Raw genomic sequence first — 27,862 nt, 5'->3', positions numbered from 1 at the left:
CTTCCCAAACAGCACCCCCAGCTGGGAACCAAGCACTCAAATGCAAGCCTATGGGAGACATTTGACTTAACTGACAATGGCCAGAGGCTGGTTTTATTCTTTTAGTATGCAGGAGGGTATTTTTTATGGGTTTGGTGTTCATGGAGGGCTGTGCATGCACAAACGTGTATGCACCTAGAGACCAAATAACAGTGTTGGATGTCATTTCTCAGTGCTGTCCACTTGTTCACTGAGATAGTCTCTTCCTGGGTCCTGACTGACCAGTGAGCCCCAAGCAAGGGTCCTCCTGTATCTGTCACTTGCACTGAGATCACAAGTGAGAGCCACCACACTCGGCTTTTCACATGGGTTTCTTATGTTTGTGAAACAAGCACTTAACCCTCTGAACCATCTCCCTGGCCCCAAAGGCCAGTTTTATTCTTTTCTTTTCTCTTTCTTTTTTCTTCTCTTTCTTTCATTCTTTCCTTCCTTCTTTTTTTCTTTTTTTTTTTTTTTTTTTTCTGAGACAGGGCTGGAGCTGGTCTGGTGGCCTGGAACTTCCTTTGTAAACAAGCCAGACTTGACCTCAAACTCACAGAGCTCTTTCTGCCTCTGCCTCTGGAGTACTGAGGTTAAAGGCATGCACTACACCCAGCCCAGTTGTATTCTATTTTTGTTCCCCATATCTCATCATTTAGGAGTGATGTACTTGAATACCTTGAATTGGAAGATTCTGTGTAAAATACATGATAAAAGAGATTTACTTCCCATTCATGTGGTGAACTACGAGTTTATTGCATATATGAGAGAAAAGAGGGGGAAGACAACATCCTCAAAATCCCCCTCCTTCAAGTCTGGTACCAAGTAGAAAGTTTCATCCTAGTTTCTGTATCCTGTGGAGAATTTTACCATAGAATGTTAGAATATGAGCCAAGCTTGAGTAGCCCTGGGTGGGAACTTGTTGTCTGCATGACCCTACCTCTGCCACTTCATAGTGTGTAACCCTGAGTTATCATTGCTCTCTCTGCATCTCAGTTTCCCCTTGGTCACAGTAAGGGAACATTATCTATTTCTAAGGTGCTGGTCCTGTGATCATGAAGCATGAACCTTATCTAGTCTTATAGCATCCTCGGTCATGCCTTCCACCCCACAGTATTCACACTGCACTGTATTGTGTTTCTCCACTGGCCACTCACCACTATTCACCCTGTCATTCAATCCAAGTGAGAAGACCGGAAACTGACCAGCATCAGTGAGGCTGCATGTCTCTGTGCCATCTGTTCCAATTATCAGGGAAAAGCCAGGCTTCTTTAAATGGCATTTTAATTCTGGTGACCGAGATCAGCACACACTCCAGCACTTCATTAAACAATCTGTGAGCTTCTGCCTCTACCATTTTGGAACAGTTCTAAGGCTGACAGAATGATTTTTAGAAAGTCTTTACTAACTATAGGGAAAATTTCCCAAAGTAAAAGAAATATCCTGTGAAAAATCACATAAAAATATGCTGAGTCTCAGGGTCATAGTTAAAAAGGGTTTAACTAGAAGGCATCTCTCTCTCTCTTCAAGAGATGTGATCCAAGTACTTTATAAAGCTATGTTAGAGTTTAGAAAAGCAAAAGCATTATGATACTGAATTATTAACATATTCATTTCATGCCAAGTTTCTAAAAGTTTCTTACATATATAGAAGGTGGAGAAGGGAGATTCTGTGTAATCTGGAATTGTGGGCTCTCTTATTTAAGTGACAGAGCATACATGTGGCCCTCCTATAGCACCTACAGACCCCTTACTATTGAAGTTACTGTGAAGACTGAGTGTTACTTTGTCTTTGCTTACATGATCCACTGTTGCTGTTTCGTGGAGCCAAGTCCTCGGTGAGAAACCCAGTCTCCAATTATAACCTCGCTCCTATGGGAAAATCCAATATCTACTTTATGATGTGGTTTCTAGGAACACATTGTGGTGAAAAGTCTAGAATGCCTGCATTTTTCTGAATTTAAGCTCTCAGCCCTTTATAATCTTGGTTATGACTTGACAGGATGGGAAGAACGTGTCTGACACTGCAGGTCACTTGTGGATTGAATTTGAGTGTGGCCTCACAGCCGTCCCCTAAGTGCATACTACATGAATAAAGAATGTATACATAAACACTGAGTGTTAATAGGAAATTAATTTAGAGCTTACTATAGACGCAGAGTTTTGGAATGAGTGTTTTATAAAAAAAAGTGCTATGTAGTTTTAAAAAAAAAGTTTGTCTTTACTTCGATCATGCCAAACGTATTCTTCAATATATAGACAAAAGTTGATTTTTTTTAAAAAAGTAGTCTTTCCTCTTAAAAATTCAAAAGCTTACCATGTGCTTGTCATTAATCAGAGAATCACAGTCATTAAGTTAGAAGGGATTCTTTTTTATTTTTAAAATTATTTAACTAAATTGAAGATATTCAATCAACTTTTTTAAAAGTCTCTTTTAGGGCTTCAGCTGTAGCTCAGTTAATAGAGTGCTTGCCTAGCATGCATGAAACCCTGGGTTCCATCCTGGCACCATAGAAACTGGGTGTGATGGTGCAGGCCCGAGCCATCTCTCCAGCCCCATGAACTTTCTTATGATCAATTCTTTGTGACAAGTAGAAATGAGTAATCCCATGTGATTGATTGATACAGATAAATATATGGAATAGCATTTTAATACAAAATTTCAAAAAGCATAGAGATGTTCACATTATGACTGTCGGTTGTTGGCATTTTGTCAGCATTGGAGATGCATCATTATATTGTAAAAATTTGTTCCTGGGAATTTTAACTAATATAATCTAGGAGTGTAGAGTGTTAGGAATAGAATTCCTTCTTATCACAAATAATAAAATGTTCATAGAGAACTTTGTAAACACAAAACGAATAGAGACAAGGAAGACTTGTCTCTCCTCTGAAGACACTCATCACTGAGTGATCGCTACCTAACACTGCAGTGAGCTTAAAATGTATGTTTTATCAAAGGATTGCTTTTTAAATGCTCAAACTACCAGCATTTTCCTCAGCCATAAGAATTAAAATTTATTTTTACAATTTGGCGTCTCTGATATCAAGATACTTTTTATAGTCAATGTTAGTCTAATTGATATTGTATTTCTTTCATAGAGAAAAATATGCCATAATCAATGGCATAATATAAACTTATAATTGTTTATTTCATAAATTTCTTTTACAATTTAGCCTCCCTAAACTCAAAACATGTTAATTTTAATATAACTTCATTCTAGCCACAGGACAGAAGATTAAGTCTCTGAAGTTCTTGACATGTAGGAGGGATTGTGGTATCTCTAGTGATTGCAAAAGTAGAGAATTAACATCATAACTGCATCACACTGTCATAAACCCTGGGACTTGATGAAAACAGTTTTTCAAAACTTGCATTACATATATATCATATACATTCATACTTATCAAAAAACGCCTCAAACTTTATTAAACATTCTGCATGATGCCACATCAGCCATCTGTTCCATGGGCCACACACCTCATCACAACATTCTCTAGACAATATGCACCAAGACATGGAGAAAGCATTTTAATGTCAAAACAAAATAACATAACAGAAACCTATAGAAACCCAGTTGTGCTGACAAATGAAATGTCAGAGGAGGTCTATTGTAATGTAATGTCAAAACAAAATGTCAGCCAAAATCCGGGAGGCACCATTACGATATCAAGATGCAGCAATATCTGTGCCAGCCTTAGAGACAGTACAAGAAAAGCCAAAACAAAACTGTGTCTGCTGAGGTCATGACTTCACATTTCCATGTGGTTTCATATTAGATAGTTGGCTTGTGACCAGAATGCATAGTCCTGTGTGTGTGTCCCAACTCTTCCTTTGCAACCCCAAAGTCACTCTATTGACTGATGCCTGACTTAGGAAGTCACTGGTATTCTATCTGAATCTATGCCTGTGTTACCCACCATCATTCTGGCTTCATTGCTGCTGAACCCTGGGTTCACCCATTGGTCACAACAGTGGTCTTTGTGTAGCTTCCTGCACACTGGTGCCTAAACATCAGCAGAAGTACAGAAAGGTACAGCAGGGTGGCTCTCTGATGGTGAAGGTTCCTATGACTATAATGGGTACCCAGCTTTATTCTTTACCCCTCTGTCTTCAAGTAGAAGTTGGTACTGCCCTACCTCCATGACCATAATTACAAAGCTGGTTTTGAAATCTGTATCTTTGCCCTTATGCCCATCATCTGGTAGCCCCTTGGCTAGGCAGTCATTCTACCTATTTTCCAAGCCCATTCTTATTACTAGACCAAAAATCTTATATATAATACTGAAAAATGAATTTTTAATTAAAATCTATAATGATGTTGAATAACTTTGAAAGAGATTTAAGCATCAAAGTTGTTCTGCTTTCTGTTGCTGTGGTGAAAATACTCTGACCAAAAGCAACTTAGGGATGGAAAGAGTTTATTTCAGTTTATACTTCCAAGTCACAGCCCATCATTGAGGGCTGTCAGGGCAGGGAACCTAAGTGGGAACTTGAAGTAGAAACCATGGAGGAATGTTACTTGCTGGATTGCTCCTGGGTCATGGTTTAGCTGGCTTCTTATACTACTTGGGATCACCTGCCCAGGGAGTAGTGCCTCCCCACAGTTGACTGGGCCCTTCTATATCAATTAACAGTTAAGACAATCCTTAATAGACATGTCCACAGGCTAATCTGATCTGGGAAGTCCCTTAATTGAGACTCCTCTTCCCTCAGATGACTCTTGGCTATGTCAAGTTAACATTTAAAGCTAACTAGGACAAAAGTCTTTGAACATTTTGGACTTAGAGATGTAAAGCATTTTATTACATAAAGCAACTTATAAAGGCCAAAATAAGTGTATGCACATCTAAAACAATTTGTGTGCAGAATTGAATATAAAATTATTTATGTTTTAAAACTTGAAACATCAAATGGGGATGAAGAGACTTCATCAACACTGTCTTCAAAACAAGTAAAGATTGACTTTTCTCATTTTAATCAGCTGCAATATAATTTTAAAATCTGATGTGGGGATGAGCTTGGTAGGTAGAGTGCTAACCTGGCATTCACGAAGCCCTGGGTTTTTGATTTCCCAGCACTGCATAAACCAGGCATGGTAGCACAGGTCTGTAGTACTAGCACTTGGGAGGCAGAGGTGACAGAGTCAGTTCAGGGTTATCCTTGACTATGTAGTGAGTTCAAGGCTAGCCTGAGTCACATCCTGTACCAAGTTCAGTTTGCTCCATTCACATGTATCAGCTATGAAACCTAGGTATTCCCAGAAAAAAATACCATCCTCTCTGTGTGTGGTAGAACTGTACCTGGGCTTGGAATTGTGTCCTCCAAGCTCTATAGTCACAAATGGAGCAGACTATGAGGAAAACCAGGACTGCTCCTTCACAGCAGAAAGAGTGAAGTGGCTCAGCTTGCACTGAAAAGAACTGTTATGGGTCTGAATGACCAGAGCGCACTCCTGGTGAAGTCGTGAAGTGAGATTGCTTGTGGCAAGCCTTTCAGGTAGCGCTTAAAATAGAAACAGTACATATGTAAGGGACTTTGAAAACCACGGATGCCTTGAACTCACAGAGATCTGCCTGCCTCTGCCTCCCGAGTGCTGGGACTAAAGGCGTGCGCCACCATGCCCAGCTACCATCATAGTTTTTAAAATACAGTAACAATCCCAGACTAGCCTGATCACAGTTTGTGTTTTCCTTCTGTAATAATAACAAAGCCTGAGACAAGAGACTGGGTTGACCGAATAAAATAAGGAAAAGTAAAAATGTCAAGAAAAATACTGTAGTGTTCGTTATGATATTGAAAACCAATGACACGTACAAAGATTTCCTTTGTATTTGGGTGTGTTCAACTTCCTTGTGCCCTCTCCCTCTTCCCTCCCTCTCTGTTTTCTAAATAAAGAAATGCTTCTCCATTCTTAGTCCCAAAGAGTTGTCTATCATGAAACTTGCAGGCAGTATATCTCTTATTTTATTACTTTCCATTTTGAGTCACTGCAGGAAGATCATATAGAAATTAGAATTAGATCACATGTAGAATTAAACCCTGCGTTATGCTGAGATTTTATCTTTAAACAAAAAGGAAGACATAGCTTTCTTTTCTACAGCATTTTGCAATTATGCAATCATTAAAGACAGAGAATGCAAAAACAAAGAAAATGTTAGCCCTGAATTCTATGTAATCATGTCATGATTAAAGAATTAAAATAATGGTTCTATAATTGGTTTCTATGCTTGTGTGATAAACCCCTCTAATATGAAAAAGAACATGTTAATCATTTTATTTTGTCATTGAAATCTATCAGCTTTTGTAATTTAATTTCGTTGCTTTTTTATTTCAAAGTTCACAGTGTATCCCTGATTTCCACTTTTTCTGCCATTGCATTTTTTTCACCTGTTGGAATTGAATTCTGCAAGCTCTTTCCTCAGATCCCTAAATGTCTATCTTATTTTGAAGCATAGACTGTAACTGTGGGTCACAGCTGTCTGGCCTTTGCTTCCCTAGTGGTTTTTACTGAATGAATAATGTAACCATAAACTTCCATCAACTTTCTAGCACACTGAAATGCCTTACAGAAGGTTCAAGAAAAATGCATACCTAGGAAAAGTACACTTTGGGGGTAGCCCCATGTTATAACTACTTCTTGGGTTGTATGGAGAAATGGCATATTTGATTTCTTACAGCCGTAGCATCTCACAGGTGCTTTCCAGGCTACATTTAGATTCATAGGTGCATCTGAATGCATTTTCTTTCCATCTTCTCCTTGCTTAAAGCTCAGCAGGATGGTCTGATGGGCACTTAAGACAAATCGGGGACTAGACTCTGCTTCTGATTGCTGCTGTCTGCCCATTTCCTTCTTGGGTGGGGGAGGGCATCTGTAGGGTCATTCCATCTCCCTCTGCTGTCTCTGGAGTTTGGGGCTCTGCCACACACGCACTCATCGAAGGCCATTTATTTTAAAAGTTCTATTCAAATATGGTTTCTTGCACAAAAACTTCAATGACTAGTTTTACATTGATATTTTTAAAGGTCTTTTGTTTTGTTTCAGTAAAACTTTTTAAAATGCTTTTATTACACTTATTACACTATGTGCCACAGTGCATGTGGAGGTCAGAGGACAACTTGAGAGAGTTGGTTTTTTCTTTCTACCATGTGGATCCCAGGAATTGAACTCAGGCAGTCAAGCTTGGCAAATGCCTCTATCTGCTGAGCCATCTCTCTAGCACACTGATAATTTTTAAAACATATCCAGGTACAGGCACATACCACATTCCCAGATGCTTGGCAGGCTAAGGCCGAAGGATGGCTTGAACCTCGCAGTTCAAGGTCAGCCTGGGTAACATAGTGAGACCCTCTTCTAAAATAAAAATAGCAATGAGAATAACAATACTTTGTACTGAGATTTAGGCAAATGTCATCTGAGATGTGACTACACCACACTCAGTAGTCCCTCTCAGCAGAAGCCAGCCTGGATTGTGTCTGTGATACCAGTTAGGGAAAGCCAGTGAGGGCCCAGATAGACCTTTCCCTGTGCTTATTGTTGGGTCTTGAAGCTGTGTGTGTGTGTGTACACATGTGTGTTCTGCGGTTGGAGGTGTTCATCTCAAAAAGTAAAGCTAAATTCTTCTCAGTCGTGCTTGAGACCACTGACAGGCTAATAAGAAAGAATGATGATGGTAATAAGCCAGTTGCTTATAAAATGACAGGACTGTTACCAGGGGCCACCGAGGACGGGCGCAGCATCAGTCCTGAAGCTTTCTGCTGGTGAGGTGACCTCCCTGTGATCCACAGAGCATCCAGGAACCCAGAACTACTTCTACAGGAACAAACATGGGATTCACAGTCTTGCTGACTGGTTTTTTTAACCCAGAGAACATAGCTGCATGGTTTTAATTTGTTATGATTTATTATACTGAAATTGGTGTGAAATGGACAACAAATCATGGGTGTCACAATCTGGAAATGAATTTTATCAGCTGAGCAAACCAAGTGCCTTTGGGATTTGCCCAAGTTTCTTATAATTCTTTTCATATTACAGATGATGAGGAAAACTATGAGAAGAAACTGAAGGTGACGTGGTATTTTCTAAGCAGCTAATTACACAAGTACACATAGACACATATAAATAAGGCCACTTAGCTTCAGTTTAGATGCCTCTCCACAATTCAAGGTGATTTCTATATACCCAGAGATACATGTGTCTGAAATCCTTTAACTCAGTACTATGATCAGTGGCTCCATAGCTTGTCTAGGATAATCTAGAGAAAATGCAAATGTTATAGCAAGAGATTACCAGTTATGATTTATTTCAACATTTAAATTTGGAGAAAGGAATTTAGACTCACCCACTAGTCTAAAGGTGCTAAGATGGGAGAAAGAGCTATCTCAAAATATCAAAGTCTATAAATACCCTTTGGCATCACCAAAAAGCTGCCCCTGTTAGAAGCTAAATTTGCATGCATAATTAATTGGAGCATCACATTCCTGCTTCACAACTGGAAAAGAAATTGAATTCAGGTGTTTGCTGAACATATGGGGTGTACTGTGAATTTATGGCCTGTGGTTTGAATGTAACACCCCAAGGTACTTACTGATAAAACTTAGTGAAACTTCTATAAAGGGGCTATTTTTATTTGTGATTTGGGAGCTGGTGTGTCTCTTGGCTTAGCCCTCCCATCCTTTCTCCCATTCCTCATCAGTCTTGGGCATGGTGGAAAGCCCACCTGCCTGGTCATCCTGATGGAACACTCAACCTGAGAAGCTCATTTGTTTCTGACCATTTTGTGCTATCCAAATTTTAACTTGACAATTTAGACTTTGTCACCTAGACATGTGACAGTTTATAGAGCAGCACCTGTAAAGAAAGGATCCTTTCTACCAAGAGAAGCACACGCTTTCAGAAAGGGGTGATGGCATCTGATAGGAAAACCAAGATACTGGGTGGGAGAGATGGCTCAGTCAGTACCCGTATAGAAAGCCAGGCTTGGAGGCAAACACCTGTGATCTCAGTGCTGGGAGGAAGGGGAATGGAGACAGGAGGATCCCTGGAGCCCACTCTTCAGCCAGTCTAGCCAAATGGGGTAAACTCCAGGCTCGGTGAGACACCGTCTTAAAAATAGGATGGAGAGTGATTGAGGAAGTGATTGGCCTGTACACTTACACATATGTACATGCATACACACACAGCAGTGATGTGGAAGCCTCAAGTTCATTGCCATCTTCCTAAAAATAGGCATTCCTCAGAGGACAGGCCTCTGCTGCACCCACCTGTACCTTGCCTCTTGTCTCTTGGGTTGAGTAGTATACTCCCTCCTGACTTGACTGCCAGGAGGGGAGACAAATGGCAATGTTCGCCTCTAACAGACGGGTGTCATGGGTTTAATGAGGAATCTGTGTTTGCTCACTAATTTACAGCAATTAAGAACTTAGTTCTGACATCTGTAGATGTGAACTATTTATCTGGTGATGGCAAGATCAGGAATATTTATGGGATTGCTAATCAGCTCAGTACATACCTTAGTGGCAGAAGAGTTGCTTACCTAACTCTGGGTTGCTGTTGTAGCCTGGGGATTCTGATTGGATCCTTCTTTAAGGCAGTAACCCCCCCTCCCCCATCCTCTAGACATTCAAGAGCTTGTTTGCTTCCACTCTGTCATGCTGACAGTCTGTCTGTGCCGAAAGGCTTGCAACCCTGCACATCCACATGTGACATCACAGTGAGACATTGCTTAATGATGTGAGGCGCTGGTGGTTATCATGGATGCCAGTTTCTGAGGCTGCCTGACAGGTCTGCCCCACATCTGTTGCTCCCACTGTCACTCTTCCTGTCCCAGTCTCCATGTTGCTGGAAGTGACATCCCTGAAATATCTGCACTTCACATTCAACAATGGGACAAATACAGGGATGAATATTTGGACCCTGGAAGAAAGGAGTTCTACAAGGGAGGAAACTTGCTCTAGTTTCTTTTCAGTCAACATGTTTCAAAAGATAACAGCACTTGAGTGCCGAGATGGCTCAACCGTGCAAGCGTGAGGACCTGAGCTCGATCCCCAGAACTCATGCAAAAAGTCTGGTGGGTGGTGCATACCTAGAATCCTAGCACTGGGGAGGCAGAGACAGGAGACTCCCTGGGGCTTGCTAACCATCTAGCTTAGCCAAATAGGTGAGCTCCAGGTTCACTGAGAGACCCTGTCTCAAAAAATAAAGTGCAGAGAAATCAAGAAAGATGTATAGCATCAACCTCTGGTTGTGTACACACGTGAACAAGAAAATTCCTAAGAGATGCTAGTACTCTTGGAAGGGGATTTTCACAGAATGAATTTAATCTTCATCCTTGCATTGTGCATAGAAGAGACACATTTTCCTTAAATCAGTGAACCAAAACACAGGACCATGGTCTGATCATTGAGTTGTGACTGAAAGACATCACCCAGTCTTCGGAACATCAGAGTTCAGGACGATAGACTCCGACGATAGACCCAGCCATTTCTTCATTCTCAGTGTGCTGGGACACAGACTGAGCCTAAGTCTTTGTCTTTGAAGTGCTGGCAGATGGAGAAGGCAGAGAGGTTGGCAGTGAACAGGGCCCCGCTGTGTTCTCTCGCCCTCAGGTGTGTTGATGGGATACCTGTCAATAATAGAAACTTCTCAGTAGGAGAAAGCTTGGTTGCATGTGGATCACATTATTTCCAGGATCTGAAATATCTGGAAATTGACTTCTTGGGTTTTTAATTGGGAATAGAATAATGCCCCTTTTGTGTCTCCAGTATTTGGGTGCCAGGCACAGGTGTGAAATTCACTAGACTTTGGAATAGAATTTTGAGCTTAGGCCAGAAAGTAAATTGCTAGGGCTATGAATATAGCAAAAAATGAAATGGCAAAGGATAGAAGTGGACGTGGTCACGAAACACATTTGCTGTGTAGCTGTTCTTCTGTAACTGGGAATTTGAAGTGCACCTGGACCCTTCCTTGCGGGTGAGTAGTGAGCCGGCTCCCAGCAGCTCTTCCATCTCCTTCTGACAGAGAAATGGAATCAAAGGGCCATTGAGCTCGGTTTCACCAAAGAACTGAGTCAGCAGGTGTGTTTTCACTACAGTGTGGGTTCCACCACATGTTCCTGCCTGGGTCTCAGGAGGGCTAATTTTCAGAACAGAGTGTTTTAGACAGTGTAGTAGTGAGGTTGTGTCACCCTAAGCACTGGATAGCTATCCATGGGACACTCTTGACTAGTTTAGTGGCTTTGTATGTCAGGATCTGAGAGTGAACATTTATTTTCCAGTTATATCTTCTATACTAGTATTTGTACAGTTTCTTTCAGGGTAGAACTTTTCACTGACCGTCCTTATAAATGATAGTGTTAGAACTCACTTGTACAATGGACAACTTTTTTCTGTGCTCTTCTGACCAGCTTGTTTTTGCAACAGGCCATATTTATTTGGTTCCAGTAGTAGGGCAGGATTGTGTGTGTTTCTACGCCACTTTAGTGAGTTAAATCATCCCCATGCCACTCTCTGAGATGTGAGATGATGGTGGTGAGTGAGTACATGTGGGTTTGAGGAAGGGAAGCCAGCATGGTAAGAAGCATTCAGGTTCTGCTCCGCCTCCCACAGAGAGGCTAGGCGCTGAATGTTCTAGGCTGGTTCCATCAGGCTTGACTCCAAGATGCAGGCTGGATTGGGCTCTGACCTCATGTGTTCATATTCTCTGTGTATACATGTATGTATCTTCTTACAAATGTGGTGCACATGTATGTGGATATGCATGTGGAGACCAGGGGTCAACTTCCAGTGTCTTCCTCAGTCTCTGTCCACTTTTTTTTTTTGAGATGGGGCCACTTACTAATTTGACTTGACTAGCTTGGTTTCCAGTGAGCCCCAGGGATCTGCTTGTTTCTGCCTTCCCGATTGCCTGGCTTTTTTTTTTTTTTTTTTAACATGACTTTGGGGGATCACATTCAGTTCCTCATGCTTTTATGGCAAATACTGACCCATCTCTCCAGCCCTTTATGTATTCCTGTACTATAGACATGTTCTTGTCCGAGTGATAGTCAAGAACATGAGAGAGCAGGCCCATGTCAATCACATTTCAAAGCTCTGCTTGTGTCACATCCACTGAAGTCCTGTTGGCCAGAGTAAGTCATCTGGCCAAGACCGGCTTCAGTAGGCTATTTGTTTTCTTTTTCTGCCTAACAAATTAACACAAGTTCAGTTATTTCAAACAGCACACATGTTGTATCCCATTTCTGTGGGTCTGGAGTCCAGACATGGCTCAGCTGGATCTTCTAGAGACTCAAGGTCTCACAGGGGGTGGTGAATGGTTCAGCCACACTGGCCGTCACGTGGAGACTCCACTGGCAAGTTCCAGCATCTTTTTTGATCCTTTGCAGCTGTGGGACTTGGGCAGTCAGCTTGCTTCTTCAGAGTCAAAGGCGGGGGAGACAGAGGCCTTGTTCTTAGATGGTCATATGAGTGTAATCATGTATACGCCACAGTAGTTACCACACTTCATTAGTTAGAGGCAAGTGTCCCATCCACATTTGAGGATGGGGTTGCAGAAAGGTGTCACACTAGAAGTGAAGGACTTGAGCCTCCTTCCAGCCTCACAAATGCTTGCTGAATAATGCAACCCTGCCACAAGCCACTGACAAGGTTAGTGCTTGTGAAATGGCCATGATGAGCCCAGCTGACAGAAACGCTGCACGTGTGCACATTCCAGGAAGCACTGTAACTGACAGTCTTCAGGGAAGGTTCAGGGAGGTGCAAGTTGACTTCTGTGACTCACTGGTAGAACTTGGGGACATGGAAAGGAAAGGATACAAAAGAAGGAAAAGTCGGAGGGCATGCACCACCAATCCTGTGTGGCTGTTCTCCTCTTCAATGCCTGATCGATCCATCACAGTCCCCTTCAGAGACCAGGGAAAGCCAGCCACAATCCGGTTAGGCCTGTTGTCTACCTGTGTCCTGGCTTTCATGTTTTGTCTGCCCTCTGGGAAGCACCATAGTGAGAAAATGGTCACTCCTGATTTAACAAAATCGTGGTTGACTCTCCTTCCTGGTACCTTTGGAAGCTTAAATTAGAGTTTAAAGCATAAAGCCCCACCCTTGCTTCCAGGCTTCCAGACTTCTTTGCATAATTAAAAGTGCAAATGTTAAAAGTATTTTTAATCTGTAAAGAATTAATCAGTCAAATCACAAATTCCTTTCTCTCTGCAAACTTTCTTTGCTCCTCTGAGAAGATGGGTCAGAACTCAGGCCCATAAGAAAGTGTGTCGAGGCTCAGTTTGAAATAAATTAAGAGAGGGCAGATTAGGACAGGAAGACTCTGAGGACACTACCCAGCTGTCGTATTTTTAGTACACTCATCTCTCAGTACCATCCAACATCCCCTTCAGACACCAAAAACTGTGGATGCCCAAATCCCGACACAATAACACTGTGAAGTATTTACGTATAAATCTATGCACATAGTCCCATGTACTTTAAATCCCACCTAGGTTTCTTATACTACCTAATACATTATAAATGCTATGTAACTCATTGGTGTGCTTAATTCCACCACAGTAATGACAGTAAAAGTCAGTCATGTGCTCTACAATTTTTTCTCAATATTTTCCACTAAAGAGTGGTTGAATCCAAGGATGAACCCTATGGAGAACCCACCACATTTTTTTCTTGGGACTGTCATTCAGGGACCACGGGCCTTAACTTGAGGCAGTGAAAATAAGTGGCCTCAGAAAGCTCAGTTGCAGAATATGAACAATTTAAATCTATAAATAAATCTGTACTTCTGATTTCTCCTTTTAAAAAACAGAAGGGGTAAGGGTGATAGCTCAGTTGGTAAAGTGCTTGCGTCACAAGCATGAGGAGCTGATTTTGAGCTCTAGCACTCAAAAGGTGGCTGTGGTTGTGTGTGCCCTAGTCCCAGTACTGGAGAGGTGGAGACAAGTGAATCCCAGGGCCTGCCGGCCAGCCAGAAGTCTAATTAGTGAGCTACAAGTTCTAGTGAGAGACTGTCTCAAAAACCAGGGTGGGATAGAGAGGGAGGAACAACACCTAAGGCTGACCTCTGCCTTCCACATGCACTTGCACACACACAGGCATCCACACAAGCACATGCACATACATACCCACCCCCTCTGCCCCCTGCCACCCCCCCTCCAGGCATACATACACAAATTAAATTGCAGGACGGCAGCAGGCCACTTTCCTCTGGCATATTGGAACCAAGGATCTCGCCATCTCACACATCATCCCCACTTACTACAGAATGTGTGTGGGTGCCCCTGTGTCATAGGCTCTCCTTTACCCCTATTAATTACCACTGAGGCATTGGAGCCTGCCCAGCTATGGAGCTGACAGCATCATTTTCAGGTGTCCACACATCTGCCTGCTTGCTGAATGCATTCCAGTTCTTGACCCCTGCCTTAGCTGGCTGGCTCACCATTTCCTGGGCAGCACTTTTACTACACTGTTGAAAAAGGTCATTTTCAGACCAGTATGCACACCGCGAGTGTCGGGTCAACAGGCCTGCAGGAGCTCCAACTATGCTTAGTACAAATGGGTGGATCAGCCACCATCAGGAAACCCATGGGAAGCCTGTCTGAAGGCTCTCAAGCCAGGTCCCTGTGCAGTCTGCAGTCTGTGGACATTCAGGTCTCACTGAACCATGCCTTCTGGATTTCTGTAGGACAGAACCCATAGTATATTCCTTAATTAGCATAACAAAGCCCAGATCATTATTGACCCAAAGCCAGCATTCCTCACTTACTGTTTCTCTCTCTCTTTCTCTCTCCCTTTCTCTCTTTCTCTCCCTTTCTCTCTTTCTCTCCCTTTCTCTCTCTCTCTCTCCCTCCCTCTCTCTCTCTCTCTCTCTCTCTCTCTCTCTCTCTCTCTCACACACACACACAGCAGTCAAGCTACAATAAAGCCAGTGTTCCAAGAGGAGACACAGTGCTAGCATTTGGACCAAAGCTGCCTTTTGTCTGTTTATAGAGAACATCCTAAGCCCCCTCGTCATCTCTGTTCAGACCCTCATGATGCAGAGTATTTGAAAATTGTAATTTCTAGGCTCCTTATTAAAACTTCTATTGTTTTAATCAATCCTCAAATTGACTTTGGTGGTGTTTTTATTACATTCTTCACCACCAAAAACAGAAATCAACTTTAAATTGGCACCAGCCCTAATCTGGGTTGATTTGGGCTGTGTGGGGATAGTCATTACTCCTGATGAATATTTAAGTCTCCTTTGGCTTTCTGAGCAGAAGAGCTCATCAGAGTTTTCGAAGCCTGTGTTTGAATGATTGGCCTGTCATAGACCGGCCAAAGAAACAAGTGAGCTAGTGCAATGGCTCCCTCTCTCCAAGCTAGGATCTCCCCTCCACACTGCCAACCGTTATTCCCAGTGGGCTCTTGATGGCTTTACCATTCTTGGAAATCATCATCAATCATGAAACCATTGCAGCTTGTCTTCCAGCTTCAGCCGAAAAAGAGACTTTGCTAGTCTTGGGCAAGCTTGTCCAGTTTCTCTAGGGCGTAGGAAGAAAGAGGGCAAAGGAAGAGAGGGAAATGGCTGGGCAGCTGTGGAAGTGAGGGCCAGGTGGAGCTGGTCTCTGAATGCCACTGAGATCACCACAAACTGAAATTAAGGACGTTGGGTCAGCTGCTTTGTTAGGTGGAAGATTGCTTTTCACCACCAGCTTAGAGTGCATGAGCATGATGTTGCATTGTTAAAACAGCACATAAAAAGAGCTGAGCAGTCGTCCTGGTGAGGTCTGTGCACTTTGCTAGTCACACCTCCCACCAGCCTTTCATTGATGCAAGTTAGGAGCAAGAAGGCGCAGCCAGGACAAGGACAGTGGCACTGGACAGTGCTTGCTTTCCTGTAGCTTTGTGCTAGCAACTGAACCACCTCGTGCTGACGTGGTCACTGGTCACATGGAGAGGAAGGCACTATAGACCAAACATGGCATCAGGCAGCTGGTGCTTATGTTAGAGCAAAAGAAAATGCTATATCTATATATTTTAAAGCCAATGGGAATGGCAGCCTGTATGCCTCAGCAATATGAATGGGAGTTGCAAGGCTGCACCAGTGTGGAAGGAAGTCACATGATGCCAAACAGCACATTTACAAATCCGTTAACTTTCACATTCTCAGATTGATCTGCCCGAAAGATCTACTCACCTCCTTCAAATGTTAGTTTCTACACTTGCAAATGGGGTGGAGGGAAGTACTGCCTTCTGTACCAATCATTCTTTTGTTACCAGAATACAAAGTTTGGTACTGTACAAAATGAATACATCATTGTTTAAACAAGTGGTTTACTCAAACATCACCTGAGCTTTAATTTTTAAATGTCTCTTTTTATACCATAAGAGTTACTTGTTCATAGCATTTGATGATTTACAAACAGAAAGCTGATAGAACAGCATTGTGACAGTATCCTGCACATCTGTGAGGGTGCACACATTCACACACATACACACACCATACACATTCACATACATACACATACATTTATAGACACACAATAGCATTGTAACAACAATCCTGCACATCTGTGAGGGTACACACATATGCATATATATACACCACACACATTCACACACATACCACACACATTCTCTCTCTCACACACACACACATACAATAGAATTGTCATGGTAATCCAGCACATCTGTAAAGGTATACATCTGTATGCGCATACACACACATGCACACACATATGCACATAAAACATGTAGTAGCATTGTGACAATTCTGTGCATTTCTGAAAATGCACACATATTCATATGCACAGATACAGAAAGACACATCATGTATACATACATACTTCATGCACCACACACATAACACACACAAAGATACACCACATGGGGGCTGGAGAATGACTTAGCAGTTAAGAGTACTGGCTGTCCTTGCTTGCAGAAGTCCTAGGTTTGGTTCCCAGCACCCCCATGGTGGGCTAACAACTGTCTATAACTCCAGTTTCAGGGCATCTGACACCCTCTTCTGGCCTCCACAATCATTACACGACACAGGTGCACTTATATACATGTAGGCAAAACACTCATACATATAAAAAATTGTTAAAAAGATATACCTCATGCATACATATCACACATACACACAGAGACAACCGTACAACATGCAGACATACATACATTTTGTTGTATTTTTTTATAGTGCTGAAGATAGAACCCAGGGCCTCATGTATGCTAGGCAAGCACAGTACCACTGAACACATCTCCAACCCTGTTTTTACTTTATTTTTTTAAATTTGAGATAAGCCCTCACTAAGTTTCCCAGGCAGTCCTGGAATTTGTGGCTCTCTGCCTCAGTTCCTGCCAAGTGCTGGGACCACACCTAGCTCATGAGGCTGGTTTTGTTGTTGTTGTTATTTATTTGGAGGGGGGCAGCATCATCTCACTTGATTACAGAGACAATATTTAGGGAAGATTATTATCTCTACTTCACATGTAAAGCAATGTCATCTCAGGAGGTTGGCATGCCCGGAGCTTGGAAGCTGGAGGTGGCAGTCTGGACCCTGGCTGTTCTGCTGTTCAAAGCCATATCTTTCCAAAACCTTTAACACCAGCACCTAACTAGATTACAGAAAGGAAAGGAGACTTTGAAAGTACAGGATGAAAAAGATCTCTAGAAACACAGTAGGCTCTCTCAGATCTGTTCTGGGGTAGTGTCCATGAGCATAGGTACTAAGAACAGGGTGAACGTTTTAAATGCCCAGATTTTGTTGTAAAAATTCATTTCCTGTTTCAGTAGCATTTCACAGCCAGCTGCCTTTTTTCTCTAGCAACTGTAATTCTCAGATAATACTCCTGAAGGATGTTCACTGTTGCCCCTTTGTCTTGTAGCAACCGATCAGCTCCTAGCAACCATGACCGGATACAGCGTCTAAGGCAAGAGTTTCAGCAAGCCAAGCAGGACGAGGATGTGGAAGATCGGCGGCGTACCTACAGCTTTGAGCAACCTTGGGTAAGCGTCTGGTTTCTCAGCCCAGTGAGCTGTCCAGCAGCTGCCTTGCAGGAGAGCTCCTGAGCTATGACCTCAGTCCTTTATGAAATAAGACAAGATGGAGCCAAATCTATCTGACCTTTAGCATTTTGACCTTTCCCTCCTTTCCATCTGGGTTTCATCATTGCTAATTTCATTTTATATCTTGTTTTACCATCTGTCCGCTGTATAATAGGTTCAAATAGCCTTATGACGAGACACCACCGATGTGTGCCTGCTCTCAACTGTGCATTTGTTACTAGCTTTCGCCAGTGCTTTTCTATAGATTTATGTTTCTCAGAATCAGAGCCAAGGTAACTTTACCTCCTGCTTATTTGTGTCTGTGAGACAGGAGTTAGCAATTCTTGGTTCTTTATTTTCCATCCCCTTGGTGTTTGTTGTTGGGTTGTGGGGGGGGCGTGTAATTTTGTTTTTTTGTTTGTTTGTTTTTGTGTGCTTTGTTTTGTTGAGACAGGATCTTATGCAGCCCAGGCTGACCTCAAAGTTGATATATAACCAAGGATGATTTGAACTCCTGATCCTCCTGTCTTCCCCTCCCAAGTGCTGGCATTACAGGTATGCACCACTTGGTTTCTTTGGTGCTGGGCATCAAACCCCAGGCTTCATGCATGCTAGGAAAGCACTCCACCTACTGAGCCATATCCATAGCCCCTGCCAAATAGTTGTTGAATTGCTGCTTACCTGTTTCACCTCCATTCTCATCCTTCCTTCATGCAGCCACTTTAGTGATCTCTGGGACTGCTACCTCTGCATCCTGATCTCTGTGTTGCATCTTCATCCAGGAGACCTAAGAGCACTTAGGATTAGAGGCATCAGAGCAGAGTTGAGGTTGGAGACAGTGGGGATTTTAACTCTTTGGAAAGCTTGAGAGTGGGACAGTGAGAGCTGCTTCTTGTAGGAAAATGCAGCTCTGGGTGTTGGGACTTCCATGCTTTGGACTCAGTCCTTGACAACTTTGTGTAGAGGACTGAGGATGATGAAGACACATTTGTAGAGGAACTCTGGGATCAAGATGCACGAGGCCAAAATGTACAAAGTCAGGAAGGACATACCACAGTCCTAAAGATTCTGGGAGAGGGGCTCTTCAGTCTGGATAAAGAGGCATGTGCAGCTAGAAGAGGGTTACCCCTGGTGGCTCTCAAGTGTGTAAGAATAACTAGATGCCTCAGGGCTGTGGTGAAACAAGCCAAGCTATCGCTATACCCAAGGTACAGCAGAGGAGGTGACTGTCCAGAAGTTGATGATTCCCTTCAAAGTGCTCAGAATGTAATTCATTATACCTTGTTTCTGAGAGGATAGGGCAGAGAAAAAAAGTGGTATTAGAAAAGACTTGAGTTAGGCACTTGCTCTTCCTTGATCTAAGGAAAGATGAACCTCCCAGCTGAGGTGAAATTGGTAGGTGGTTGTGTTGGATAAAATGAAGATTAAAGGTAGAGACACTGGGGGAACTTGCAGGTTGAAATGAGAGAAGAGACATGAAGCTATGTGGGAAACTATTCTAGGAATTGGGCAGCCTGCATCTTTAAACCACAGTCATTTGAAAACCAAGAAGGGAGCTGGGAACATGGCTCAGTTGAGTGAATGTTTGGCTTTGTACACACAAAACCCTGGGTTCCATTCCAAGTACCATGTAAACTGGGTGTGGTGGTACACACCTCTAATCCCAGTACTTGGGAGGTGAAATTAGAAGGATCATAAGTTCAGAGTCACTTTTGGTTATATAAGGTGTTCAAGGTCAACCTAGGCTACCTGAGACCCTATCTCAACTTCTCTCTACCCCTCTTAAAAAGATTAGCATGTCATAGATCAGTAAACCCCTTTGATAACATGAAAATGGAAAAGGAAGCTATGTTAGGGGAGAGGGGGGATGAGTTGGGTTGAACACAGCAGCTTCCATGGTTCCAGCGATCCTCTGATATGAATAGGGGCTTTCCGAAGTATGGTCCACACATCGGCTCTTCACTACCTGGAAGTTCATAAGTACACATCCTAAGACCCTTCATAGCAGCTGTCAGACCTGAGCCTATGCAGTAATTTCTGGTCAATTGGACTGAAGAACCAGCTGTGCTTAACAAGAGACCAGCACCACTGAAGTGAAACCTTTGCTTTACTGGGACAATCAGTACTGGTTAACTGGGGCTGAATAATCATCTGTGATTAGTAAGAGACCAACACCAATACGGTGAAACCTTCTAGAGAGAATTTCCTCAGTGTCAGAAAACAGAAATTATAGTCCAGAGGGGGCCAAGGCAGCATCTCAAGCTCAAAGCTAAACTTGGCAATCTGTGAGATCTCCCACATGGTAATGGTTTTGAAGATACAAAGGGATCGTAGAGAGAAGCTAAGGCTTGGCACTATGAGAGGCCAAGAGAGGCCTCAAACTATCACATGAACAACTGATAATCTTTGCTTCCCTCTGAAACTTCACAATCCAAACCTACATTGTCTGCATTAATCCAGGATTACTTCCAAGTTCCCACAGAATAGCTCATTAAGCCCTGAGTATTCAACAGCTTTTCCAGCCCAGACTTCCAAACACTTCCACATTTCCTCCCCAAGACAACATGGTCAGGTCTGTCATAGCAATACCCTATATTCCTTGTACAATATCTGACCTTAGTTTCTGTTGCTGTGACAAAACACAGACCACAAGCAATTTGGGAGGAAAAGGTTTATTTCATCTTACAGCTTACAGTCTATCATCAAGGGTAGCAAAGGCAGGAACCTAGAAGCAGGAACTGAAGCAGAGATGATGAAGGAGCACTGCTTACTGGCTTGCTTCCTCTGGCTTTCTTAGCCAACTTACTTATACAGCCCAGGTCCATCTTCCCAGGGATGTCACTGCCCACAGTGAACTAGGCCTTCTCACATCAACTAGCAATTAAAATGCCTTTCAGACATGGCCACAGGCCATGGAAAGTTCTTGAGTTGAGATTCCCTCATTCCAAGTGACTCTAGTTTGTGTCAATTTGACAAAAAATAACCAGCACAGAGGCCACTTCTTAGCCTGAGTATTTTCATTGATAGACTTTGAAGAGTTTTTAATAAGGTCTTTCTGGTAAGGACAATGATGCTGTTGACAGGTATTTCCATGCTGTCTCCTTGATAGGAGCAATCACTAGAGACGCTGGAGAAAATCTTGTACTTTTGGAAACTCGGCTACCAAAGGTCATAGGTCAAATTATTATGTACCAGGCTTCATTGCAACTTCAGAGAGACAACTTGGCATGTGGTATTGTTTCCTGTGATGACTGAGCAGGCAGTTACTTAGATGACAAGCTGATTACCTTAGGAACAGAATAATTTCCTAAATTGTAGGTCAGAAATTGACCTTTTCTTTTTTATTTTTTATTCTCAAACAATTGTGATCTTGCTGAGAACTCCATTCTGCTGATCACATAAATGAGTTTACAGTAACTATTAAATCCACTTAGCACACTGATTTTCACACCAGTCCTCAATGTTCCCTTCCTGAGAGCTGCTTAGTTTTTCAAAATGTGACTGCCTCTCTGGTTTTTGTTATTTCCTATTTTTTGTTGTTTTTATTTTTTTTGAGAATTTCATACATGAATACATATTTACATCATTTCTATCCCTCCTTATCCATCCTTCAAATCTTCCCAAATCTCCCCTTCTCAATTTTGTGACACCTTCTTTAAATATTCGAGTTACACACACACACACACACACACACACACATTTAGTGGAGTTTATATGTATATGTATATGTATATATGTATATGTATATGTATATGCATATGTATATGTGTGTGTCCACTTGGGACTGGATAACTTACCAGGGAGCTTATCCCTGAAGAAAACTGATTCTCCCTGTCTCAGCAGATTGCCTGTCGCTTATCATCTTGAGGCAGGATCTTGTGAGTTTCCCGCATCCATATTGGTGTATCAACTGATACTGTCGTGCAGTCCTTGTTGTTGAGAGTCCATGGGCGCAGCTTCCCTGTCCTATCTAGAAGACACTAGCTAGCAGCAGGTGTCCTGGTCCTCTGGCTTTTAGTTTCCTTTTATAAAATGAGCTTTGAGTAGCTTGGAATCTTCTGCCTTCCTGTGTATTTGCTGACCTTACAGAGTCACCATGTTTGGAAAGCAACATGTCTTTTTGAGACAGGGTCTCCCTGTAGCCCCACCTGGCCTGGAATTCACTATGTAGACCAGGCTGGCTTGGAACTCACAGAGATCCACCTGCCTCTGCCTCCTGAGTGCTAGGACTAAAGGCATGCGCCACCACGCCAAGCTTGAAATCCTTTTATTTTTAAGGAATCTCAAGTTCATCTTCAAGCTATATGGACAACTTAGCTGAAATGTCCCCACACAGCAAAATCAGACAGATCACAGTACATGAGCCAGTGACTTCATCTATAGAGCTGCATGCAGCAAAATATTCCTACAGGAAGCCCTAAAAACTCAAGTATTTTGGAAATATTTTCTGTCAGTCCTAGTAGTACAGAATGTACCTGCTTGCAGGTCTTTGTTCAAGGTAGTGTCTGGGCCAGAGGGAGCTGATTTGTATCTTTACAGAAGCGCAGGCCCAGAGCACTTCCCAAGCTCTGTAACTACAGTATGTTCTCTCCCAAGTTGAGGAAGAAGAGAAAAGGCGAGTTCTTCCCCACACTGTTCTGGTTCATCCTAAATAAAACAGCACACTGCTCTAGTTCCATCATCTTAGGAGATTTAAAGTGCATGGAACCTATGGGTACTCTAAAAAAATTAAATTGCAGACGGCACGCACAAGGCCAGTATGCGGGTAGAACCTCTCAGTCACCAGGTTGCCCACAAGGAGACAGGTTGGCTGAGGTGACTGACAGATGGGATAATGGAGCCTTTAGTAGCTGTATTGCTAGACCTTTCCATCCCATGTCAGCAGTGATCAAAAGTACAGTCCTTCAGGGAAAACACTGACACTGTGCAGTGTGGATGTCCTCTTCTCCCTGGAGCTTGCTTTGTTTCTGGCTGCAGTCTTTAAACAGTAAAATCTGCCCTTTTTTCCATTGTCCTGTCTTGGATCTTGAATAACTCTCCCTGGCCCTCTAGGGCTTTTCCTAGTCCCATCAGGGCCCATCACAGGGCAGAGCCAATCTGCATCCCTGCTTGCTTCCTCTGGGCAGGGGAATTTGAGAAAACGGCAGTCTTGTTTTTGTTGTCATCTTTTTAAGACGTGCAAGGTGTCTGCTGTTGTTGCTTCCTAGTGGCCTTGATTCAGAAGACATCACCTTCAGTGATGGTCTTGCAGTGTGAACTCAGCTCACACTAGTCAGATGTCCCTTGAGAAAGCTGTGTTTTTCAGTAGAAGGGTGTTAGTTCCTTAGGGAGAGAGCCTCTGTGCTGCAGCCAGGTATACCCCTTGCTCTGAGCCCCATTACCATCCCTTCAGACAAACTTCTACCACCCATGAGCCATGCTACTGGCAGCCTGCAGAGGAGGTGTGCTGGTTACTATCAGCATCTGATGCCAGGGGCCTGCCTGGTAACCATATTCTTTGGTTCTCAAGATATCAGTTACTTCCGGTGGAGAAACCCCATGGATTCAGGCACTGGTAGAAATGATTTGATGAAGACAAATGCTGTGTCAACACTAAAGCATGCCTTATAAAGACTTCAGGGGGAAATGGGGGTGTTCCAGGGGCTTTTCAGCCTTTACACAAGTTCTTAGTAGTACTGCAGCTTCTGGGAATTCAGAGCCCATAAGAGTTTAACAGAAGCTGCACAGAGGACTGACACACTATGAAGGTAGACAAAAGTAGTCTCCACAGTTCCACCCTGAACGTCCCCCCTTTGTCTGATCTGGGGACGTAAGCAGGGTCAAGCCTGGTTAGTACTTGGATGGGAGGCTGACAGACGTTAGCTTCATTTGGTTAGAGTTGTAAATAAGGGAACTGCAGAACATAATGACCATCATTAGCAGTACCTGCTGTTAAGCATAGTGAATAATTTACACTCTTTACATGACTTAATGGCATGAAGCTTATTTCTACCTGCTATAAGATCTCAAATTGCCATTTTTATCAGTATGGGATTCATATGAGGGTTCCTTTGAATTACTAAAATAGTCTGTCTTAAAGGGGTATCATTGGGGTTTTTTTGTTTTTTTAATAATTTATTTATTATTTTTATTTTATGTGTATGAGTGAATTGCCTACATGTATGTGAGTGCACCTGTGTCATGCAATCCCACGGAGGTCAGAAGAGGGCTTCGGGTTCCCCTGGAACTGGAGCTAAGGATGGTTTGTAGCTGCCATGTGGGTGTTGGGAATTGAACCCGGGTCCTCTGCAAGAGCAGTCTGTGCTCTTAACTGCTGAGCCATCTCTCCAGCCCCATCATTGGGGTTTTAAAATCATTTTTATCTAAATTATACGAACTTATATTTTTTTGTTTTCTACATGTGCCCTTGGGCATATGTAAAAATTTGAAATTTTTATTATGCATACTTTAGGCAAAAAAAACCCTCCAAGTGGTCATTTATAAAACTTTTTACATATTCATATGTATGGACACATTATGTGCACATACATGCTTTTTCACTGTTTCTACCTATATGAAGTAAAATGACTGGATATGTTTTAGATTATTGAATTTTTGCATACTACCAATAAACCAATATTTATTACTACATTTATAGTAACCTGTAAGGTCTTACAGCATTAACCCTAGTTCTAATTAGTACTGAAACCTTGTACTGTGCATACATAGTTTTATTCATTAGTCTATTAATTAACTATTTTGTATTTTTACAAAAAATCGAAGAATGAGTTTAATTAGCTGACTTGAGATGTTTACTTGGTAAAAATTCAGTGGCACTCTGTGTGGAAATGTTTCTTATATTTTTTTTTCCACAAAATGAAGCCAACATTTATTTGTCAGTTTTCTCAGACTTAAAGTAGCATCTCCTTCTAATCACCCTAAAGGCAAGTCTTTTTCAGCCCACTTACAAAAGCAACAGGCACATTTTTCTCTGTGGTTTTACACACAAGCCAGGAGGAGATTTCATTGCACTCCATAATAATCGTGTATTTATCTCCGTTTTCATCATCTCTTGTTATTTAGACTGGCACCTATGGCTATCTTTTAATTTAAAAGGTCATTCCTTATAACCAGTTTCAATAAGACCTAGGATTTTTTTTGGTAATTTGTAGTTCAAGCCACTTCAGTTTGGTGTGTGAATTCCCAGACACTTCTAAGTGTATGACACTTATGCTGACGTGGATTTTCTGTACAGCTGTTTCTTTTGGGGGGTGTGTATGTGTATTATATATGTGTACGTGTGCATGGGAAGGTTGTATGAGACCATGTGTGTGTTGTATGGATGTGTATGCACATAGGTAGGGTGTGTGCGTGCGTGCATGCGTGTGTGTGTGTGTGTGTGTGTGTGTGTGTGTGCATGCACACAGGCCAGTGATCAGTGTCAGGTGTATCTTTATCGCTTTCTTCCTTGTTTTCTAAATCAGGGTTTTTCAATGAACCTCAAGCTCATTTATTGGCTAGACTGGCAGATTAACAGGCCCTGGGTATCTGAACTCAGGTCATCCTGCTTGTACAACAAGCATTTTATCCGCTGAGTTCTCCCCTTTGGTTGAAAACTATTTGAAACCAACTAAGCTTTATAGCTTTGGATGGCTTTATTTGAATACATGAACTCCTCTATAGGGTTATGCATTCTCACTTCATCAAGTCTGTAGTTTTGTAATTTTGGATTCAGATGTATGGCTGCACTTCCATTACAGAGACACGGAATTTGAAGGTAGGATTGCCCATAGTAAAATGTTCCTGTAATGCATATGCTTATGAGATCTGTGTTGAAACTGTGAGAGGTTACTGTGCATGGTGTGCATTTATGTGTGTTTTCATGTATGTAGAGGTGAATGTACACCTTTGTTCATGTGGAGAACAACCTCAGCTTTCATTCCTCAGGCACCATTCATGTTCTTTTGAGGGGCCATGGTCTCTTACTGAACCTGGAACTCACTGGTCAGCTAGGCTGGCTGCCAGTGAGACCCGGGGATCCTCTCATCTCTGCCTCCCGAGAGGCAGAGTGCTAGGATTATAAGCATGAGCCATCACACCTGGCTGCATTTTTTTTTTTTTTTTTTGACATGGGTTCTGTGGCAGGAACTCCACATATGAGCTATCTCCACAGCGTAAGAGTTTGCTTTTTTTTGGAACAAGTATGAAACATGCCAGAATGACTTTACTTTTCCATCATGCATGCAATCTCCCTTAAGCCCTGTGGCCCGTTAGAGTTGCATCTTGAAGGCGAAGATGGCTGTCTTTATTATTCTGCCTTTTTCCAGGCACTAGAGAGTAGGAATGGTGGGCGGGAGCTCCTGTTGATGAAATGTGGGACCTGAGCCCTTCACTTATGCAGTTGCCACCGCTGTGCTGATCATTCCTGAAGCTCACCAGAGTTTGAGTTAGATGCTTGCAGCTGACAACATTTGAACAGTGTCAGAAAATGCGCAGTTGAAGAAACAAAATCCCTTCAACTCCCCCTGCCCACCCCCGCCCCTCCCGGCACCAGAATCTAATTTTCAGGCCACCGAGAGAAACAACTTTTAAAAATACACCTGAATTTCTGCAAGACCTTGCATTTTCTTTTCATACCTCTCAAGCAGTTTGTCAGAGAACAGCATGAGCTTAAAACACTGCTTGCTAAATCCCACTGCAGAATGTCAGGGTCTTCCAGACCGCCTGACATGTGTAGGCAGCTTACATTGAATGAAGAAGAAAACGGGGCTTTGGGGGTGCAGTGGAAACTGTGCAGTCTGTTCTCACTTTATATTCCCTCTGCCCAATGACATTCCTCAAGCTCCCCATGGTACAGCGCCACCCAGCAGTTCAGTGGTGGCTAGCCTCATGGAGTGTGAGGGATGCCTGATGCTCTAATGGATCTGATGCTGCTTATACAAGCAGGAACTCATTGGGTGAACTATTCTCTGTGTGTGCATGCACACATGTGTGAAGGTACACATTGAAATGTGTGTGCCTGTGGAGACCAGAAGTCAGTTTCATGTGTCATTCCTCAGAAGCTATCCACCTTTTTGTTTTGAGATCAGTCTCACTGAAACTGGACCTCACCAATTAGGCTGATGGGCCAGTGAACCCCAGGGATCCTCCTGCATCTGTTTCTACAGCTCTGAGATTACAAGTACCTGCCACCATACCCAACTTTCAAATGGGTTCTGGGGACCCAAACTCAGGTCCTTATGCTTACACAGCATGCACTTTACCCAGTGAGGCATCTCCCCAGCCCCCAAGGAGTGCCTCATGCTGATGCCGTGGGATGTGTCATTTAATGTTATTTGAATTGTGCTACAGAGTGCTCTCTGAGCACACATCTTTCCTAACTAGTGTGGTTATGAACATCTACCAGCACAGACTGGGGTATCATAAAGCCTAATCACTTGCCACATTATTTTTGTATTGGGATATTTTTAATATGCACACCGACTGTGCCCATATGCTTAGAGATTTTGTCCCGGACATTGTCTCATTATTGCTTACCAACAAATAAGATGATTCTGGCCTGGCAGAAAGAGAGCAGTATAGGTTGCTGGATTTCTCTTCAGACAAAAGCCAACAAGACGGGGTGTTCTTTAGGAAGTAGGGCCCATATGACCTTACCACTCACCTATGCATGCCAAGCCCATTGCTTTAAAAAGTCATTATAGAGTCAAAACTTGGCACTGGCTTTTGAATCTAAAAGATAAATTTTTTAAATAAATAATTTATTGAGAATTTCATACATGCATATAAGGTGTTTTGATCAAATCCATGCCCACTCCCTCCCCTCCAACTCCTCC

At 42.6% G+C, this 27,862-nt stretch overlaps 1 protein-coding gene across 11 annotated transcripts in view; it reads left to right on the top strand.

The window, feature by feature from the left end:
- Pard3 (par-3 family cell polarity regulator) overlaps nucleotides 1-27,862 on the top strand; it is a gene marked incomplete at its 5' end in the record, with an annotated part of 355,877 nt that overhangs the window by 318,044 nt on the left and 9,971 nt on the right. For all 11 annotated transcript variants that reach the window (XM_029570673.1, XM_029570672.1, XM_029570671.1 and 8 more), the window contains 1 exon segment: nucleotides 17,888-18,008. In XM_029570673.1, coding sequence (XP_029426533.1) covers nucleotides 17,888-18,008 — 121 coding nt within the window.

The sequence above is a fragment of the Nannospalax galili genome, unplaced genomic scaffold (assembly GCF_000622305.1).
Source record: "Nannospalax galili isolate Female #2095 unplaced genomic scaffold, S.galili_v1.0 scaffold123, whole genome shotgun sequence".
In the NCBI taxonomy this organism is placed as follows: Eukaryota; Metazoa; Chordata; class Mammalia; order Rodentia; family Spalacidae; genus Nannospalax; species Nannospalax galili.
This window is presented reverse-complemented; position numbering and strand designations above follow the sequence as displayed.